Source organism: Myotis lucifugus, unplaced genomic scaffold (assembly GCF_000147115.1).
Source record: "Myotis lucifugus unplaced genomic scaffold, Myoluc2.0 scaffold_280, whole genome shotgun sequence".
Classification (NCBI taxonomy): Eukaryota; Metazoa; Chordata; class Mammalia; order Chiroptera; family Vespertilionidae; genus Myotis; species Myotis lucifugus.
In genome coordinates, this window is record NW_005871328.1 from 144,733 (window position 1) to 167,090 (window position 22,358).

General features: G+C 39.4%; 1 protein-coding gene across 1 annotated transcript; it reads left to right on the plus strand.

The window, feature by feature from the left end:
• The first annotated feature begins 7,784 nt into the window (after nucleotides 1-7,784).
• On the plus strand, nucleotides 7,785-18,567 carry LOC102422109 (olfactory receptor 7A10-like). The gene is made up of 3 exons (XM_023763302.1): nucleotides 7,785-8,139; nucleotides 8,425-8,610; nucleotides 18,443-18,567. Exons 1-3 carry the CDS (start codon nucleotides 7,785-7,787, stop codon nucleotides 18,565-18,567), a joined length of 666 nt encoding a protein of 221 aa, XP_023619070.1.
• Nucleotides 18,568-22,358: the final 3,791 nt, after the last annotated feature.

Genomic DNA, 22,358 nt, shown 5'->3' on the forward strand with positions numbered 1-22,358 from the left:
TGAGTTTATTTGAGCCAAACTGACAATTGCTGGGAAGAAAAATCTCAAGGGATTGAGAAAATGCTCCAGAGAATGGCAATTTGCAGATTATTTTATACTTTAGAATCAAAGGATGAGATGTCAGGGGGTTATGTGTAATCCATTGCTGGTAGATTAAGGGGATGGGAGAAAGCAAATCAGAGAAGTCTCTGAGATTGGATAAAAAAGTAAGACAAACAGATACACACTCTTTTCCATTGGTAGGGACATGATAGTTGACTTTTACAGCAGAGGGGTGGCATTTGGGCAACAAAATAACTATGTGGTCTGGTGCCAGGGTTGTGCCTTGAGGGGTGAGGGGTCTGGAAAAGATTACATGGACATTTCAAAGGTATGCTACCTTAAATGCACAAAGGCAATAGACAATTTCAAGATTGACTATGTCAAGGAAGCTACAGTCCTAGGACATGACTACCCACCATGACCCGCTTTTAGTAAAAAAATTTTACATTCAGACCACCTATGTGGTTACTTTGCTCTCTGGGCTTGTAAAGCCCACCATGTGGGTTTCCCCTGAGCTTGTCAGGTTTAGTATGTGGTGCCTTCTTTATCTATACTTATATAAAATAACTAAACACAGCATTTATCACATCCTCTGGGTCATTTCAGTCAATGATGGACCATGTATACAAGGTGGTGGCCAGATGGTGGGGCAAAGATGTAATGGCCACTGTAAGGAGAAATTAACTTAAGATGAAGAAACAGAGCAGGCAATGCTGTAGAATATAACAGAATTTAGGTATAAGGTAATTTATTTACAGAAGATTGGGTTGGAGTGAAGAGACAACCCAGAAATTTTGCACAGATTACTCTCCACTAACAGACCCATTAAGTGATTTTTATAGTATAACTAGGATGTTAATGATTGACAAGGGCCAAAGATTGTCAGGGACCACACCTCCTGGTGGTCTTGTGATAGATGATTGTTTATAATCAATACTATCACCAGATTGATATTTATCTCAGTTGTCCTGCCATTCCAGTTATTATTAACAAAAATATTCATAGCTATACTTTAAGAAATTAGAAAGCTTTGATATGCTTACTAAGGACAGTGAGGTTAGTCAAAAGTCACAGCATGAAACTTAAAAATCAAATGAAATGCAGCACACAGCACTGAAATTAGTCTGGTCCACATCTATATCTATACAGTGATTCCGTAAGATTATAATGTTGCTGAAAAATTCCCATCACCTATTGACATCCTAACCAGGTTAACCTCATAATGCAATGCTTGAGAGAAATACTTACCATCATGTTACAGTTGCCTATCGTATTCAGTACAGTAACATGCTAAACAGGTTTATAGCCTACGAGCTGTAGGGGAACATAGTTTGTCACCCCAGAATATGTCTCTTTGGCATAACAATTATTTAAGGCCAGGGGACTGTCAAGGGCGGGGGGGCAAAAAAGGACACATATGTAATACCCTTTGTAATACTTTAAGCAATAAAAAAAACAATTATTTAAGCTGGTTAATTTTAAGAAACAGCAGACATGGTAGAAATACAAGTTGCCTTCTGTAAGAGACATTTACATTTGTAAGAAAAAAATTCCATTTGTAAGGATGTCTCCCTTGCCATACCAGGAGTGGGGGAGGGGACCTTATTAATGCAAAACACAACGACTTAAATATGCATAACAACTTTACCCCGTTTACTGGGCTTTTCCCAGGTAACCTCCAATAACTGACTGTCTCCTGTTCCAACAGCTTCTTCTGTCTTCAGCTAAAGATGGTAGTTAATATGGTAGCTCAGGCATTTCAAGGAGTTAGTTTTCCTAAGTCTGTCCAAGGTATACAGAGGGCATACATGTTATTAAACTTTTATTAGTTTTTCTCCTATTAATGTCTTTTATTTTAAGGATGTGTCAGCCAAGAATTCAGAAAGTCAGAGGTAAAATTATTTCTCCTCCTCTACAGAGCAATAGGCTATAGACATAGCTTAGGTGTGCAGTAGGCTATGCCATCTAGGTGTGTGTCAGTGACGCTATGATGTCACCTAACCTAATGATGCATTTTCAGAATGTATCCCATCATTGAGTGATACATGACTGGACACTTTTTTATTCAAAATTTTATGACAACACAAATACATAGAAGAAAACATAGGTATAGAATTTATGAACCTTGATCATAGAGAGGATTTTATGAATTTGACCCTAAAGTCAAGAGAAGCAAAAGCAAAACTAAATGAATAGGCCCTGGCTGGGTGGCCCAGTTAGTTGGAGCATTGCCCTGTACCCAACCCCACTTTTGGGTGCCTACCTGAAAAAATTGAAAACATTTATTTGCAATGATATATGTATCCTATATTCATTGCAACATTATTCACAGTGGCCAAAACATGGAAACAAACAAAGTGTCCTTTGATAGGTTATTGGATAAAGATGTGGTACATATATACAATGAAATACTACTCAACCACAAGAAAAAAATGAAATACTGACATTTGTGACAACATGGGTAGATCTTGAGAGTATCATGCTAAGCAAAATAAGTAAGATGGGAAAAGTCAACAACTATATGATTTCACTTATATGTGAGATATAAAACTGAAAGCAATAAACAAGACAAAAAACAAACAAACAAAACCCATAGACAAAGACAACAGTACCGTGAATACAGAGGGAAAGGGCGTGGGGGCAGGTAGAAGAGAGTAAAGAAGATCAGATATATGGTGACAAGAGGAGACTTATTTTCAGTGGTGAGCACACGATATAAAATACAGAGGATGTATCATAGACTTGTACACTTGAAACCTGCATAAAAATTAGCCAATGTTTCTCTCTCATATCAATGTTTCTCTCTCCCTCTCCTTTCCTCTCTCTCTCAAATCAATAAAAACATATTTTTAAAAGGAAAGGAGAAGTTGAAGTGTGCAGACAGAATTCCAATCAACACCTATTCCTTATTCCAATTGTAACTTTGGGTAGATCACTAAACCCCTTCAAGCCCCATTCCTGCAATAGAGAAGGAAGTTCATAGAATGGACTTTTCTAAAATTTAAATCAAACAAAGCCTGTAAGTTACTAAAACAGATGATGGGGCATAAGTTATATAATTATGGCCCATAATTAACAAAGGTCTTACAATGTGGAACTAAATAGCAGCTCTTATCTTGTGATGTAAGCATGAAATTTCTCATTCATTTGGCAAATGTGTCATGAAGCCAAGGAGGGTGGTGCACAAAGCTTTACATCAAAGTCACACAATCTCTCCCTGGTTGAAGAGAGAAATAGCAATTTTCTGGAGGTATCATGGCTTGTGCCCCACAACAAGTCAGTGCTTTGAAAATCCAAGGTTCCTAGCCAAGCCAGTTTCCTCAGTCTTGGACCTTTGAGAAAATTTAATTAAAAGTTGGGTAAGGTGCTGGGAGATGAGACCTCAAGAGGGTCATGGAGAAGGAGTAACAAAAACAAGATTCACTTAACTTCTAACCTGGTCCCTTGGGAACAAAGAATCGGCAGGAACATTTTCCATCTGATCAGACCAGTGGGTCCACAGGGAAACCTGGTGCTCAGAGGTGGGAGCAACAATGCAAACAACATCTAACAAGCAGATAAAGGAGGAGTAATATCTCCTCTGCAGCAGACTGGCAACCTGTGCAACATTAGGCTGGAACAGAACGTATTTGTTTCTATTGGGGTCTTAAGTCTGACTCTGAGAGTAATGCTTGACTCCTTCCTGCTCTTTTGTCTGAGAACAGAGCTTCAGTTTCCAACATTAACCATCCAGGGAGCAATTCAGACTTCTACAAGGAGCCCTTCCTTTCAGAGACCCCCAACCAGGTGAGTCTGTGAGTGCAGCAGATGCTGTGGGAAGATTCAAGGAATGCATCCCAGAATTTCCCCCTGAGGTAACCTGAGAGCCTAACCAGGCCAGCTCAGAGCTGAGAGACTACCAGATCTGTGTGCTAGGTGGGCGAGTATACAGTTAATACATTTAGTATGCTAAATTAGTTTCCTCCTAAAAACATTGCTGTTTGGCATAGAATTCCTTTCTATATGTACAGATGGATTTAGGGGAATGGATGAAAATGTATTAATTTTGTGTGATCAATTCTATCAGTCTGTCATATTGTGTCTTCTCCCATTAATTTTAAACATAAACAGTTCTACATTTTTCACCTTGGCAGAAAAATTTTTCTGCATTCAATTAATGATCTTTTCTATCCATTTTCTAAGCATAATCTATTTATGTTTACATAGGTATAAATTATAACTGTAGATACTACTTTCTCCACTGCCTTTTAAAAGTATATTTTTGTATTTTTATTTCCACATCCTTACCGATATATCTAAAATTGGAGACCTATATTGATGTGATTAAAGTTTTGTGGGGTTTATTTTGGCTTTTCTTTTGTTTTACAATTTTATTCAATTTTACTAATGCCAATATTTGAATACACAATATTCAACAATGTTTATTTTCCCTGCCATTTTTTATATTATGAATATTCCATACCTTAACATTTTTCCATATAAAAGCACACACTTATCAAACTACAGAAATGAATAATCAGTGAGCTCCCTGCTCATTTGACCTCACATTATACAAAGAAGACCCAGTACAATGAAATAAGTGTGCTATGATATCATATTCTCAGGGATAAATATGTGAAGAAAGGGGATCAATTGTTGTGGCATAAGCAGGATTTTATAAAAAAAAATGTTCGGGGATGATTTGTAAGTTGACAAGAAACAGAACCAGGACTAGAGCCCACCCATCAGTTGTGTCACAAAAGAGATAAAAACTCAAAGACAAAAATAGCAAAGGAAAGATGCTATTGAGCCATATAAACACCAGAGTGATCTAAACATGGAATAGGTGCAGGAATCACCATTAGATCAGAGGCGGGGAGGACGCTGTGATGAGGCCAGTGGAGCAGTGAAGTTCCAGTCAGTGTGTGGTCCCTTAAGTCAGAGGTAACTTCAGCAGGCACACTGGCTCCCTCTTTTCTCTGCACCTGGCTCTCTGCTGGGCTCTTCACTCTTATTACTTTTCCCTCATTATCAGGAAATGGCCTTTAACCAGTTCTTGCATTTCTCGTGTTGAATTCCAGATTTGTTTCACTGTGTCCCAAAATAAGACATGCCTTTTACATTGTTATCCAGCATTTTTGCACGACACACACACGCATGCATGTGTGAACAAAGGGAGTCATGAAATGATTATGTATGGACGCTCACTGTGTATGACACACTCTAATACTTTCTTTTGTGCCTCCTTGATTCCATTCTATTTCATTCTTACAACTGTAATCTGACACCCTAATGGCTCCTGATCTCAGAATATAGAGAGCACTCCTCAAGCATGTCCTCCACACCTAACTTCATAGAATCCTGTCATACAATACATGTTTATTCAGCCACACTAAATTAAATCTGAAGGGGGAGAGAAGGTGTTTGTATAAGATGTCATATGCCTCAGGTACTCACAGTCTAGCAAGGAACAAAGACATGGGATTAAATAAAAATCTCACCATGGGTGCCCTAACACTAAGATTAAGAGCATGAGAAAGTGACCTTTTCCTGTGCTCATGCTAGAAAAATAAAAGGTTCATGAAGGAGAGGATCCAGCCTCTCTGAAAGAGGAGTTGGAGTTTGAAGGATTGAGTGGGGGTAAAAAATTCCAAAAAGACCAGTGGGGAGAGGAAAGTGAGCCCATAAAGGCTCTGAGCCCCGCAGCTGTGGTGTCAGGTGAAGCTGGACTCAAGTTCAATGTTTAGGAGACCTGTGTGAGGGAGGCCAGGGCTCTGTGAGGGTGGAGCTGGCTGAAAGTTCACAGACACTTGAGCCTCATGTTTGAAGCTACAGAATTTTGGCTTCTATCTCCAGTGAGGTATCACTAGGGGAAGAATTTAAATCAGAGAGTTCAAGGATCAGCATTAAAGTTCTCTCTGAGTCAATGTGTGCATTTGGCTAGAGTGGTGTCCACCTCTTAGATGAAAGAGATGACAGGGAACTGAAATGTGTCTATGGAATTGGAGACCGAGGTGTTGGGAAGCAATAAAGACATTTGAAAGATAGAAGAAAATAATCAGCCTCATCCCATCACAGTGGTACCCATTCATTTACCAACAAGCAGGAAGTACATCAAGCTCTCTACATACAGTATATTGATTATCTGTCCATCATCATAGGCCAATGGATACTGCAATCTTCATCATCAGGTTGAGGAAATTAATTATTGGGTTGTAGCCCTAACCGGTTTGGCTCAATGAATAAAACATCGACCTGAGAATGTAGGGTCCTGGGTTCAATTCCGGTCAAGGATGCATTCCTGGGTTGCGGCTCCATCCCCAGTAAGGGGTGTTCAGGAGGCAGCCAATCAATGATTCTCTCTAATCATTGATATTTCTATCTATCTCTCCCTCCTTCTCCTTTCCTCTCTGAAATCAATAAAAATATATTTTTTAGAAAAAAACAAAGAGAGAATCTTAAAAGCAGCAAGAGAAAAGCACTTAGTTACCTACAAGGGAGCACCCGTACAACTCTCAGCTGATTTCTCAACAGAAATGTTGCAGGCCAGAAGAAAGTGGTAAGAAATATTCAGTGATGAATATCAAGGACCTAGAACCAAGATTACTCTACCCAGCCAAGTTACCATTTAGAATCAAAGGTCGGATAAGAGCTTCACATACCGGAAAAAGCTAAAGTTCATCACCACCAAACCAGTATTACATGAAATGTTGAAAGGTATTCTTTAAGAAAAAGAAGAAAAAGAGGAGAAGGAATAAAGGAGGAGAGGGGGGGGAGAAGAAGAAGGAGGAGGAGGAGGAGGAGGAGGAGGAGGAGGAGGAGGAGGAGGACGAGGAGGAGGAGAAAAAGGGGATGAAGAAAAGGATAAAAACTTTGAAGAATAGAATGGCAATAAAAACATACCTATCAATAATTGAAACTAAAAATCAAGATAAATGGCCCTAACCGGTTTGGCTCAGTGGATAGAGCGTCAGCCTGCGGACTCAAGGATCCCAGGTTCGATTCCGGTCAAGGGCATGTACCTTGGTTGCGGGCACATACCCAGTAGGAGGTGTGCAGGAGGCAGCTGATCAATGTTGCTCTCTCATCGATGTTTCTAACTCTCTATCCCTCTCCCTTCCTCTCTGTAAAAAATCAATAAAATATATATTTTAAAAAAAAAGATAAATGAACAAAAAATCTAATGAATAAAATACAACCAGAGGCATGGAAACATGGAATAAACTGATGAATCTCAGAGAGAAGGGAAAGAGTAGGAAAAGATTAAGCAAAGACCTTATATGCATATAAGCATTACCTATGGACACAGACAATAGGATGGTGAAGGCCTGTGGTGGAGTGGGAACTGGGTAAAAGGGGTAATGGAGTTGAAAAGGGGTGACATCTGTAATACTCTCAATCATAACTATTTTAAAGCAAATAAACAAACAAAAAACATATGTAATCCATGGCCACCTTGGGAAAAAGATTTGAGGAGAACAGAAATTCCTAATCAGAGATGTCATGGGTTGGGGTGTGTCTTAAAGGGGATGATATGTTCAAAAAAAAGATACTGATTACTTTACTGCAAAATATAATTATAGCATTTCAACTATGTTAGTAATAGCCATTTGCTTAAAAATTGATCATGCTATTTTTTCTTTCATTCTAGCCACCTACACCCCATGAGACAAGGCAATGATACCCCAATTTCAGAATTTCTTCTCCTGGGTTTTTCAGAGGAACCAAAACTGCAGCCCCTCATATTTGGGCTTTTCCTCTCCATGTACCTGACCACTGTGTTGGGAAACCTGCTCATCATCATGGCTTTCACCTCAGACTCCCACCTCCACACACCCATGTACTTCTTCCTCTCCAACCTGTCCTTGGTAGACATCTGTTTCACCTCCACCACCGTCCCAAAGATGCTGGTGAACATCCAGACACAGAACAAAGTCATCACCTATGCAGGATGCATCACCCAGATTTATTTTTTCATACTGTTTGGAGTGTTGGATGACTTCCTCTTGACCGTGATGGCCTATGACCGGTTTGTGGCCATCTGCCACCCCCTGCACTACATGGTCATCATGAACCCCCGGCTCTGTGGACTGCTGGTTCTGGTGTCCTGGATCATAAGTGGCCTGAATTCCTTGATACAAAGCATAATGGTATCACAGCTGTCCTTCTGTACAGACTTTGAAATCACCCACTTTTTTTGTGAAATCAAACAGGTCTTCCAACTCGCCTGTTCCGACACCTTTCTTAATAACATGGTGCTGTATTTTATAACTGTGCTACTGGGTGGGGGTCCCCTCGCTTGTATCCTTTACTCTTACACTAAGATAATGTCCTCCATATGTAAAATCTCATCAGCTCAGGGGAAGTATAAAGCATTTTCTACCTGCGCGTCTCACCTCTCAGCTGTGTCCTTATTTTATGGTACAATCCTAGGAGTGTATCTCAGCTCTGCTGCTACCCACAGCTCACACTCAAGTGCAGCAGCCTCAGTGATGTATGCCGTGGTCACACCCATGCTGAACCCCATCATCTACAGTCTGAGGAACAAAGACATAAAGAGGGCCCTGAAAAGATTCTATGGGATGGCAGGTACAAAAGGGACAATCATCCTGAGGTAGAAAAAGTGCTCCAAGACTCAAAACCGGAAATTGAGATTCTTTCATCAGATTGTAGTTTTCAGACTTGGTCCTAGTATTCTGTCCTTGAATTTCCTTTGTTTGTTTCAACTCTTCTATACAATTTAAGTAACCATTTTATAAAGCTTTCTGCTTTGTCTCTTACATAGACAGGTGCTCCCTTTGTCTTATTTTACCTCCACAAAGTTCTTTCCAATCTTGATCAGAAATATTTGGAAGTTTTCATTTACTTCACTAGAAACATTGATGTCTTAACAATAATTTCTTCTCAAATGACATATATCATTGTAAGTAATTTGTTCTTGTGTTCACCACGTGTCCTTCATTCTTTGTACATCGGTACCTTAACTGATCTTCCTGATACTGTAGACTTTATGATTGTTCCCTATACGTCTCCTTCTGTTGATAGTGATGGAATAGGATAGGGATGCCTGAGCACTGACCTGGGTCCTACTACTTGTTCCACAGACCAGAGTCAATGTTGTGATTAGATGGATCCTTATGGTCCTTATTATGATTGCAACAACCATCATGGAGATATGAACATGTAAATTTAATACTCACAGGTCCAGCATGCCCAAATGCCACACAGGAAAGTGAGTGAGTGTGTGTGTGTGTGTGTGTGTGTGTGTGTGTGTGAAAGAGAGACAGAGGGAGAGAAAATGGACTTTGACTGAAGGGCTCTGCCTTTATTGGAGGCCAAAGGCAGGATGGCTAGGGTTTTGTGGGTTTGCTTTTTATTTAAAACATAAGAGTTGGAATTAGGGCAGGGGAAGGAAAAGCAGGATCACCCAAATGGTCAGTTATCTAGGTTACTCAGGGTTTTCTACAAGGGGACTTTTATAATATGTTAATCTTGTGTAAAAATCACAAAAATTCTGTGTTTAATTCCAAATAAACTTTGCTTCCTAGGTATACCCCTTGTTTAATGTGAACTTCCTCCCTTTGCTTGTATTGAAATTGCTTCTAATTAAAATTAATATTCCACATATTTCAAGTTACAAATTAAATTAAAAGTAAAAGGGAAACTTCATAGGTGGTGGCAACATGAGTGCTTATGTAGTAGCAGTGTCATACATTTGCCAATATGATTATCTGAGTTGGACGTCTTTGAAAAAACCTAAGTGAGGTAATTGTGCTACAAACATGCTACTGTATTTCATACATAATTTCCAGGTTTTATTGTCTTATTTAGCTGAGGGTCCAATTGTGCAATTATAATAAGAACCACAAGGGTCAATCTGGTCTCAATATTGACTCTGGTCACAAAAAAAATGTAGTAGGACCTAGGACAGTGCCCAGGCATTCCTGTCCTATTGCATCATTATCAATAGACTGAGATTTATAGGGAACAATCATAACTACCATAGTTACTGGCAAAACTTGATTATCAAATATCTCTCTCCCAGTGGAATCTACTTGGAGGCATACATGAGAGGTTCAGAGACAGAAAGAGACGGTGAGGTGCCGTTTATAGGACATTCTGAGCTAAAGATGAGGTAAAGCACCTGGAGCTACAGAAGGGAGGAAGGACATTGTATGTCGGACAATAAGAAGAGCAGATGTTCGGTAATTAGAAAATTGCCCTGCCCTCAATATAGGTTACAAAATGTAATCTCTGATGATAACTCTTATTATTGGCAAGACTGAAAATTTAAATTCTTTAAGGGAGAGGTAAAAGTTCCTACCTGGCAACTAAAGGGGAGCTCAGAGGGGTGTACAAAATAGAAGGTTTTTATAGGAAACAGGGAGGGACAAAGGAGCTATAAAAACAGAGAAAAGGGGGATTATTTGGGGGCCATGACATCTTTTATTTGGGGGAAGAGGAGGAGGAAGGATTTCTATCAGACAGATCCCCTCTTCTTTCTGTGGGGGAAGAGGAGGGCCCACGTGACAGATTACCTTACTGGTTTTTGACCAGAAAATTCAAGGCTGGTTGATTAAAATTAAGCTTCTGGGAGCGGTGGAAACTTCCAAAAAATCCAGTATGGAATCTAGACTTAGCATCATGGGTTTTTAACTGGAGTGATGCCATTTGGGGCCTGTGGTTTTCTCTTTAACAATAGTATGGACATTCACAATATTAAACACAGAATATCCATAAACCCAGACTATCTTCCCATTTATTTGTGCCTTTTTTCAATATTTTTAGCAATGTATTTTACTTGATTTCTAGGTATTTAATTCTTTTTAATGCAATTAGAAATGGAATTGTGCTCTTAATTTCTCTTCTGACTTTTCATATAGATGCAAATGATTATTATATATTTATTTTATATCATATATCATTATTGAACCTGTTTATTGGTTCTGAGAAATTTCTAAAATAATTTATTAGGGCATAATAACATAAAATAAACTGAACATAGTTAACAGCAATATTTCTGAATTAATGGAGTTATGCAAAAATTAAGAGTAATACTGCACAGGTTCATATAAATAACTAAAAAAACTCACTAAACTGCCATAGCCGGTTTGGCTCAGTGGATAGAGCGTCGGCCTACAGACTCAAGGGTCCCAGGTTCAATTCCGGTCAAGGGCATGTACCTTGGTTGTGGGCACATCCCCAGTAGGAGGTGTGCAGGAGGCAGCTGATCGATGTTTCTCTCTCATCGATGTTTCTAACTCTCTATTCCTCTCCCTTCCTCTCTGTAAAAAATCAATGAAATATATATTTTTTAAAAACTCACAAAACCTTTAATATCTTTGTTATATAATTGTAAAAAATGCAATTAGCCTGATCCTCTGTTTCCTTATTTCTGCTGGTGATGTGGAATAATAAACCTAATTCCAGTCGATTTTGGTAGAAATAAAGAAAATGTTTTTTAAACATAGAATATATCTAATAACTCTTCCATAGGTAGGAAGTGTATGTACATATACATGTATGTACATTTGTATGTGATTTTCTTTCAAATAAACTCAACACACAAAGACATAACACAGACACATTAATATTCTCACCTTTAATGTTGAAAGAAAATTTTAAAGAAATATGGTGACAATAGAAAGTAAAGAATGAATGATTCAATTAATATGAAACTAAAATGATTTAGAAATTTAGATACAACAATGTAACATAGAAGGTTGACCTTAATTTCAGTAACGAATTACATTTCTTATATTAATGCACAAACCTCAAAGTCAGAACCACATTTACTTCTGTAACTGAAGAGTTTGTCCACCAGCCACCAGGTGAGTCACACACTGAACATAAGATTTGTAGTGGAGAGATTAGATTCACTTTATTGTTAGCACTGTGCACTGTGAATGGGAAAGCTAGTGCTCAAAACCCAAACTCCTGGTTCCTTTTCTGGCAACTGGTTTTAATGGGTGAAATTGGGGCTAGGGGTTTTCAATGGGTGATCAGCTCATGGGTATATTCTGATTGGTTGGAGTTGGTGTTACAATGAGATATTTTAGGAGCTCTGATCATCAGTCATCCAACATCAGCTAGTCTGGCGGTTATGTGACTGTGGACCATGAGAGTCAGTGGTTTTCTATCTGGTAGAACATTTTAGTTCTTATAAAACCAACTCAAGGTATGTGTCTCTATGTTATCAAGATTCCAGAGAGGGGACTAGTGCCACAAGACCCTGATTTATGTCTGAAAAAGTTACTTTGGTGAATATAATGAAAAGGTACTCAGGTCTGTTTCCTTGCAAGTGAGACATTGGGGGGTAGGGGTTGGGTTGAGAAGGGATTCTGGCTTGGTTTCAATTTTATGAAATTGGGAATTCACTAGATCAGTTAATGGAGCAGAATCACCAAATTGACTTTAGATTTCTTTTTCTTCTTCTTAATGTGAAATTTCAACACAAATACCCTTACCAAAGAAAGCTAATAGAACAAATTAAGAGCTAAAATTTCATCTTCTCCAAAATATTGTTATTTAATAAATGTATCATATTCCTGCTGCTGCTGTAACTAATTACAGCAGTGGGGCACAAAAGAAACAATTTTATGCTTTTACTCTCTTTGCGATCAGAAGCCTGAAATGCATCTCAATGGACTAAAATCAAAATGTCCAAAGGGCTCGGTTTCTTCTGGAAGCTTCATGGGAAAAGCCAGTTCTCCTCCCATTCCAATTTCTCATGGCCACCAGCATTCCTTGGCTCATGACCAATTCTCTGTCTCCAAAGCCAACAGTGTAGCATCTTTCCTCTTATTTCAACTAGTCTTCCATGTTCTATGGCCACGGTGATTACATGATTTCCACCTACATAGTCACAACCAATGTTCTAATATTTTGGAATTTTGATGAGTTTATTTGAGCCATACTGACAATTGCTGGGAAGCAAAATCTCAAGGGCTTGAGAAAATGCTCCAGAGAATGGCAATTTTGCAGATTATTTTATACTTTAGAATCAAAGGATGAGATGTCAGGGGGTTACGTGTAATCCATTGCTGGTAGATTAAGGGGATGGGGGAAAGCAAAGCAGAGAAGTCTCTGAGATTGGATAAAAAAGTAAGACAAACAGATACACACCCTTTTCCATTGGTAGGGACATGATAGTTGACTTTTACAGCACAGGGATGGCATGTGGACAACAAAATAACCATGTGGTCTGGTGCCATGGTTGTGCCTTCGAGGGATCTGGAGAAGATTACACTGACATTGCAAAGGTGTGCTATCTTAAATGCACAAAGGCAGTAGACAGTTTCAAAGTTCAAGATTGACTTATGTCAAGGAAGCTACAGCCCTAGGACATGACTATCCACCATGACCCACTTTTAGTAAAAAATTTTTACGTTCAGACCACGTATGTGGTTACTTTGCTCTCTGGGCTTGTAAGGCCCACCATGTGGGTTTCCCCTGAGCTTGTTGGGTTTAGTATGTGGTGCCTTTTTTATCTATACTTATATAAAATAACTAAACACAGCATTTATCACATCCTGTGGGTCATTTCAGTCAATGACGGACCATGTATACAAGGTGGTGGCCAGATGGTGGGGCAAAGATGCAATGGCGACCATAAGGAGAAATTACCTTAAAATGAAGAAACAAAGCAGGCAATGCTGTAGAATGTAACAGAATTTAGGTATAAGGTAATTTATTTACAGAAGATTGGGTTGGAGTGGAAGAGACAACCCAGAAATTTTGCACAGATTACTCTCCACTAACAGACCCATTAAGTGATTTTTATAGTATAACTAGGATGTTAATGATTGACAAGACAAAGGGCCAAAGATTGTCAGGGACCACACCTCCTGGTGGTCTTGTGATAGATGATTGTTTATAATCAATACTATCACCAGATTGATATTTATCTCAGTTGTCATGCCATTCCAGTTATTAACAAAAATATTCATAACTAAATTTTAAGAAATTAGAAAGCTTTGATATGCTTACTAAGGACAGTGAGGTTAGTCAAAAGTAACAGCATGAAACTTAAAAATCAAATGAAATGCAGCACACAACATTGAAATTAGTCTGGTCCACATCTATATCTATACAGTGACTCCGTAAGATTATAATGTTGCTGAAAAATTCCCATCACCTATTGACATCATAACCACGGTAACCTCATAATGCAATGTTTGAGAGAAATATTTACCATCATGTTACAGTTGCCTACCGTATTCAGTACAGTAACATGCTAAACAGGTTTATAGCCTAGGAGCTGTAGAGGAACAGAGTTTGGCACCCCAAAATATGTCTCTTTGGCATAACAATTATTTTAAGCTTGTTAATTTTAAGAAACAGCAGACATGGTATAAATACAAGTTGCCTTCTGTAAGAGGCATTTACATTTGTAAGAAAAAACTCCATTTGTAAGGATGTCTCCCTTGCCATACCAGGAGTGGGGGAGGGGACCTTATTAATGCAAAACACAACGACTTGAATATGCATAACAACTTTACCCCGTTTACTGGGCTTTTTCCAGGTAACCTCCAATAACTGACTGTCTCCTATTCCAACAGCTTCTTCTGTCTTCAGCTAAAGATGGTAGTTAATATGGTAGCTCAGGCATTTCAAGGAGTTAGTTTTCCTAAGTCTGTCCAAGGTATACAGAGGGCATACATGTTATTAAACTTTTATTAGTTTTTCTCCTATTAATGTCTTTTATTTTAAGGATGTGTCAGTCAAGAATTCAGAAAGTCAGAGGTAAAATTATTTTTCCTCCTCTACAGAGCAATAGGCTATAGACATAGCTTAGGTGTGCAGTAGGCTATGCCATCTAGGTGTGTGTCAGTGACGCTATGATGTCACCTAACCTAATGATGCATTTTCAGAATGTATTCCATCATTGAGTGATACATGACTGTACACTTTTTTATTCAAAATTTTATGACAACACAAATACATAGAAGAAAACATAGGTATAGAATTTATGAACCTTGGTCTTAGAGAGGATTTTATGAATTTGACCCTAAAGTCAAGAGAAGCAAAAGCAAAAATAAATGAATAGGCCCTGGCTGGGTGGCCCAGTTAGTTGGAGCATTGCCCTGTTCCCAACCCCACTTTTGGGTACTTACCTGAAAAAATTGAAAACATTTATTTGCAATGATATATGTATCCTATATTCATTGCAACATTATTCACAGTGGCCAAAACATGGAAACAAACAAAGTGTCCTTTGATAGGTTATTGGATAAAGATGTGGTACATATATACAATGAAATACTACTCAACCACAAGAAAAAAATGAAATACTGACATTTGTGACAACATGGGTAGATCTTGAGAGTATCATGCTAAGCAAAATAAGTAAGATGGGAAAAGTCAACAACTATATGATTTCACTTATATGTGAGATATAAAACTGAAAGCAATAAACAAGACAAAAATAAATAAACAAAACCCATAGACAAACACAACAGTACGGTGATTACAGAGGGAAAGGGCGTGGGGGCAGGTAGAAGAGAGTAAAGAAGATCAGATATATGGTGACAGGAGGAGACTTATTTTCAGTGATGAGCACACAATGTAAAATACAGAGGTTGTATCATAGACTTGTACACTTGAAACCTGCATAAAAATTAGCCAATGTTTCTCTCTCATATCAATGTTTCTCTCTCCCTCTCCTTTCCTCTCTCTCTCAAATCAATAAAAACATATTTTTAAAAGGAAAGGAGAAGTTGAAGTGTGCAGACAGAATTCCAATCAACACCTATTCCTTATTCCAATTATAACTTTGGTAGATCACTAAACCCCTTCAAGCCCCATTCCTGCAATAGAGAAGGAAGTTCATAGAATGGACTTTTCTAAAATTTAAATCAAACAAAGCCTGTAAGTTACTAAAAACAGATGATAGGGCATAAGTTATATAATTATGGCCCATAATTAACAAAGGTCTTACAATAAGACTAAATAGCAGCTCTTATCTTGTGATGTAAGCATGAAATTTCTCATTCATTTGGCAAATGTGTCATGAACCCAAGGAGGGTGGTGCCCAAGCTTTACATCAAAGTCACACAATCTCTCCCTGGTTGAAGAGAGAAATAGCAATTTTCTGGAGGTATCATGGCTTGTGCCTCACGACAGGTCAGTACTTTGAAAATCCAAGGTTCCTAGCCAAGCCAGTTTCCTCAGTCTTGGAACTTTGAGAAAATTTAATTAAAAGTTGGGAAAGGTGCTAGGAGATGAGACCTCAAAAGGGTCATGAAGAAGGAGTAACAAAAACAAGATTCACTTAACTTCTAACCTGGTCCCTTGGGAACAAAGAATCGGCAGGAAATTTTTCCATTCTGTTCATACCAGTGTGTCCACAGGGAAACCGGGTTCTCAGAGATGGGAGCAACAATGCAAACAGCATCTAACCAACAGATAAAGGAGGAGTAATATCTCCTCTGCCGCAGACTGGCAACATGTGCAACGTTAGGCTGGAACAGAACATATTTGTTTCTATTGGGGTCTTAAGTCTGACTCTGAGACTAATGCTTGACTCCTTCCTGCTCTTTTGTCTGAGAACAAAGCTTCAGTTTCCAACATTAACCATCCAGGGAGCAATTCAGACTTCTACAAGGAGCCCTTCCTTTCAGAGACCCCCAACCAGGTGAGTCTGAGAGTGCAGCAGGTGCTGTGGGAAGATTCAAGGAATGCATCCCAGAATTTCTCCCTCAGGTAACCTGAGAGCTTAACCAGGCCAGCTCAGAGCTGAGAGACTACCATACCTGTGTGCTAGGTGGGCGAGTATACAGTTAATACATTTAGTATGCTAAATTAGTTTTCTCCTAAAAACATTGCTGTTTGGCATAGAATTCCTTTATATATGTACAGATGGATTTAGGGGAATGGATGAAAATGTATTAATTGTGTGTGGTCAATTCTGTCAGTCTGTCATATTGTGTCTTCTCCTATTTTAAATGTAAAAAGTTCTACATCTTTCACCTTGGGAAAACATTCTTTTGCATTCAATTAATGATCTTTTCTATCCATTTTCTAAGCATAACAATTTATGTTTATATAGATAGCAATTATAACTGTAGATACTGCTTTCTCCACTGCCTTTTAAATGTATATTTTTGTATTTTTATTTCTACATCTTTACACATATATCTGGAATTGAAGACCTATATTGATGTGATTAAAGTTTTATACTTTTTTGCTTTTCTTTTGAAATTAGTTTTAGAGTTTTATTCAATTTTACTAAAGCCATTATGTGACTACACAATATTCAACCATGTTTATTTTCCCTGCCATTTTTATATTATGAATATTCCATACCTTAACAATTTTTCATAAAAAGCCAGATTTATAAAACTACATAAGTGAACAAAGTCAGTGAGCTCCCTGCTCATTAAACCTCACATTATACAAAGAAGGCCCAGTACAATGAAATAAGTGTGCTATGATATATTCTTAGGGATAAATATGTGAAGAATGGGGATCAATTGTTGTGGCATAAGCAGGATTTTATTTAAGAAAATGTTCGGGGATGATTTGTACGTTGACAAGAAACAGAACCAGGACTAGTGCCCACCCATCAGTTGTGTCACAAAAGAGATCAAAACTCAAAGCCAAAAATAACAAAGGAAAGAGGCTACTGAGCCATATAAACACCAGAGTGATCTAATGAACATGGAATAGGTGCAGGAATCACAATTAAATCAGAGGCGGGGAGGACGCTGTGATGAGGCCAGTGGAGCAGTGAAGTTCCAGTCAGTGTGTGGTCCCTTGAGTGAGAGGTAACTTCAGCACCCACACTGGCTCCCTCTTTTCTCTGCACCTGGCTCTCTGCTGGGCTCTTCACTCTTATTACTTTTCCCTCATTAGCAGGAAATGGCCTTTAGCCAGTTCTTGCATTTCTTGTGTTGAATTCCAGATTTGTTTCACTGTGTCTCAAAATAAGACATGCCTTTTACATTGTGATCCAGCATTTTTTTTTGCACACACACACACACACACACACACACACACATACACCCACGCACGCATGCATGAGTGAACAAAGGGAACCATGAAATGATTATGTATGTACCCTCACTGTGTATGACACACTCTAATACTTTCTTTTGTGCCTCCTTGATTTCATTCTATTTCATTCTTACAACTGTAATCTGACACCCTAATGGCTCCTGATCTCAGAATGGGGAGAGCACTCCTTAAGCATGTCCTCCACACCTAACTTCATAGAATCCTGTCATAGAATACATGTTTGTTCAGCCACACTAAACTAAATTGGAGGGAGAGAAGTTGTTTGTATAACATGCTATGTGCCTCAGGTACTCACAGTCTAGCAAGGAACAAAGACATGGGATTAAATAAAAATCTCACCATGGGTGCCCTAGCACTTAGATTAAGAGCATGAGAAAGTGACCTTTTCCTGTGCTCATGTTAGAAAAAGCAAAGGTTCGTGAAGGAGAGGATCCAGTCTCCCTGAAAGAGGAGTTGGAGTTTGAAGGATTGAGTGAGGGTGAAAAATTCCAAAAGACCAGTGGGGAGACCCCAAGCAGAGGAAAGTGAGCCCATAAAGGCTCTGAGGCTGAAGCTGTGGTGTCAGGTGAAGCTGGAGTCAAGTTCAATGTGTAGGAGACCTGTGTGAGGGAGGCCAGGGCTCTGTGAGAGCGGAGCTGGCCCGAAGTTCACAGACACTTGAGCCTCGTGTTTTGAAGCTATGAAATTTTGGCCTCTATCTCCAGTGAGGTATCACTAGGGGAGGAATTTAAATCAGAGAGTTCAGTGATCAGTGTTAAAGTTCTCTCTGAGTCAATGTGAGTATTTGGCTAAAGGGGTGTCTGCCTGTTAGATGGGAGAGATGACAGGGAACTGAAATGTGTCTGTGGAATTGGAGACCCAGGTGTTGGGAAGCAATATAGATATTTGAGAGGTAGTATGATCAGCCTCATCCCATCACAGTGGTAACCATTCATTTACCAACAAGAAGGAAGTACATAAGCTCTCTACATACAGTATATTGGTTGTCTGTCCATCATCATAAGCTGTAGATGCTGCAATCTTCACCATCAGGTGAGGATATTAATAATTATTAGGCTGTATACCTGAAACTTAAATAATGTCATAAATCAATGTTACCTCATTTTTTAACAAGGCATATAGTTCTGGCAGTGTTGCTCAGTAGTAGAGTGTTTCCTCCACACCCAAGGGTCATGGGTTAAATTCCCAGTCAAGACCACATACCTGGGTTGCAAGTTCATTCCCTGGCCCCAGGTTGGAGCAGGTGCAGGAGGTACTCAATCTATGTTTTTCACATCGATGTTCCTCTCTATCCCTCTTTCTCTCTTCGCTCCCTTCCTTCTACTCTTTCTAAAATCAATGGAAAAAAATATTCTCAGGTCAGGATTAACAAAAAATAAATTAGCTTGGCTAGTGTGGGTCAGTGGTTGAGAATCAACCTATGAACCAGGAGGTCACAGTTTGATTCCCGGTCAGAGCACATGCCCAGGATACGGGCTCCATCCCTGGTGTGGTGATGCAGAAGATTGCCAATCAATGATTCTCTCTCATCATTGATGTTTCTATCTCTCTCTCTCCTGCTCCCTTCCTCTCTGAAATCAATAAAAATATATACTAAAAATTAATTAATTAATTGATAAAAATAAAGAAAGCATGTAAAAACCATGTAGGCTGTACCAAAAAATATAATTAATTTAAAGAAATGAAATGGTTCCAATGGCCTGCAAGTTTAAACAGCGAATATGTGGTAGTTAAACTGAAAAGCCAGTCATTGAATCACAAAAGGCTGGCAGGTATTATTTCCCACTTCATCTTTAATAGCCCCCATTATTGTATGTTGTATTTGCTGATGTAGATTGTGTGTTTGTTTCCTTTGCTCCTTTTTCCAAAGGAATGTTCAATCTGTACAGCATCTTGACAATGTAAAATATCACTCCTTTCTCTTGGATAAATTGCTTTTTGTTGCTTCATTAGTTATTCTGGGCATCAAGAGGCAGAACTGGGGTTGGAATTCTGCCAGAACCAAGGAGCTTTGCCTCATCTCAGTCACTCAGGGACCACCTGAGCTATTAGATCTTTCCCCCCTTTATGTCCATTTTTTCTCTCTGTTTTTTAACCAATTTTTAAAGTTTCTTTAAATAAGGTACACAACATAGCCATAAGAAAATAGTCCCTTGTTTACATGTCCACAGGAGGCTTAACAACTGTGATACTACTTCTATATTCTTTTGATACTACTTCTATACTCTTCAGGGTAAAGTTAAACTGGTGTTGACATCATTCCTTGTATCATTATTTTTCTAATTATTATGATGGGATGAGAAAAGCCTGGTGATAACATGGCCCCAGAAAGTAATTCATAGTGCACTCCGGTGTGTGTGTGTGTGTGTGTGTGTGTGTGTGTGTGTATGTGTGTGTGTGTGTTGGATCTGAGCCCATATACTCCAAAATGTGTTCTTTAACTGTTTGTATACAGAGACACAAGCGGCGGACCGTTTTTAATTAAATTCAAAATATCATGGCAGTTAACTGGTTAAAATACAGATGCCAGAATGTTAACCAACACACGAATATAAAAGGGGAATCCATTAGTATTTACAATATTTTTTGAAACAAAATTAATAAAGTGCAGAGAACAACATGTGAACAAGGGATTCTTTGTGAGCACGGAGGCCACCTTGTTCCTTCACATTCTCTGACACCATCTGTTATTGTTCCCTCTTGATTATTCCCCTCACCATGCTGGATCCTTTTTGAGTCTTCAATATCAGGAACAAGTGTCATCTCAGGCTTTTGCACTGACTCTTTTCCTGCACCCCTAATAACCTTGTGTCTCCCACTCTGTCTTCCTTGAGATCCCTGTTCAAATGTCACCTTGTTTGCAGGGCTTCCTGAACTCCCAGTATAAAATAACAGCCCATCCACTCTATTTTATACCTACTTTCTTTTTCTTCACATGACACCTATGGCATGGTATATACCAGTATGACCTATATTTTGTGTATATCCTTTCATAATCATTATATTTTAAGGGTTTTTTTCTCAGAACCCTATACCTTTTCCCTATAGATGGCCATTACTCAACATATATTCCTCAAGTGCATGAAAACATTTCTCATTAAAACTGTGTAGAAGAACCAAGATGGTTGCATAGGTAAACACAGTACTCACTGCCTCCCACAACCACATCAAAATTACAACTAAAATACAGAACAACCATCACTTAGAAGTGCCTGAAAGCTGTCTGAATGGAAGTCCTACAACTACAGAAGTAAAAAAAGAAAGCACACCGAGACTGGTAGGATGGGCAGAGGAGCTGAATGGGCTGGTCTGACACCACATGTGCCATTTTTTAAAGCAGGAGGGATATCTTGGCTGTGAAGGCCTCCCATGAGGAGCAATGGGTCCCAGCCCCACACCAGGCCCCTCAGCCCAGGGTTCCAGTGACAGGAAGAAAAGTTCCTATAACTTCAGGCTATAAACACCAGTGGGAATTGTGGCTGAGTGGCATGGAGGCTGTGGGAGTCCCAGAGTTCTTCTTAAAGGGCCAAAGCATGAACTTACCCAGACTCACTCCCTCTGAGCCCCGGAACTAGGGCAGCAGATTGGGGGTATCATGGGACATACAGAGAAGAATTGGATTGTCTGGCATCAGGGCAAGAACTTGAGGGTGGGTTTCTCCCAGACTGGGGTGCTCACAGAGTTCATTATTCATATGCTGAGACCACTCCCATCACAGAGCTGACTGGCAGCCATATCTGAGTCTCCATCAGCCTGAAGCACACTGTTTGCTCCACCCTGTTGATTCCCTGAGACCTCACCCCACCAAATTTGCAGCCCCACCCAAGCTATTTTCAGCAGCTTTTCCATATAAAAAGTCAGGCTTCAGACTTCCTAAAATCTCTCAAACAAGCAGCAGCTGCAATCAGCGTGCCCTGTACCTCTCAATAAAAGGCCCAAGGCCTGGCACTAGCAGCAGCCTGCCTTGCTTCACAATTCAGCCTCTCATAGGCACTGGTAAGCCCAACACAAGTAGCAGCCATCTGCAGGTCTCTCTGTGGCTCCTGCCAGGTGGCCCCAGGAAATGGCTAACTTTGCACCTTCCAGGAGGACTCAGAGCCAGTGCACCCAGTGGACAGCTTCAGACCACAGCAGATTACAACTCTACACATCCACAAACAACACACTCAAGGGGCACCAAAGCCCCACTGAAGCAAGTCCTGCTCCACTGGGGTATTTCCTGCACAACAACTCTTCTGCTGTAGAAATACCTGGTCCTCACAGCCAATTGGCTTGGAGCTCAATTCTTCCCAGTGATTCCAACAGCAATCAGGGCTCAA

What these genes read in the sequence shown, in the direction of transcription:
- LOC102422109 (XM_023763302.1), top strand. Translation starts at nt 7,785, where the DNA reads ATGTACCTGACCACTGTGTTGGGAAACCTGCTCATCATCATGGCTTTC. An exon ending in TCTGGTGTCCTGGATCATAA is followed by an intron (nt 8,140 to 8,424) that starts GTGGCCTGAATT and finishes CTCACCTCTCAG; the next exon opens with CTGTGTCCTTATTTTATGGT. An exon ending in AAGATTCTATGGGATGGCAG is followed by an intron (nt 8,611 to 18,442) that starts GTACAAAAGGGA and finishes TGCTCATGTTAG; the next exon opens with AAAAAGCAAAGGTTCGTGAA.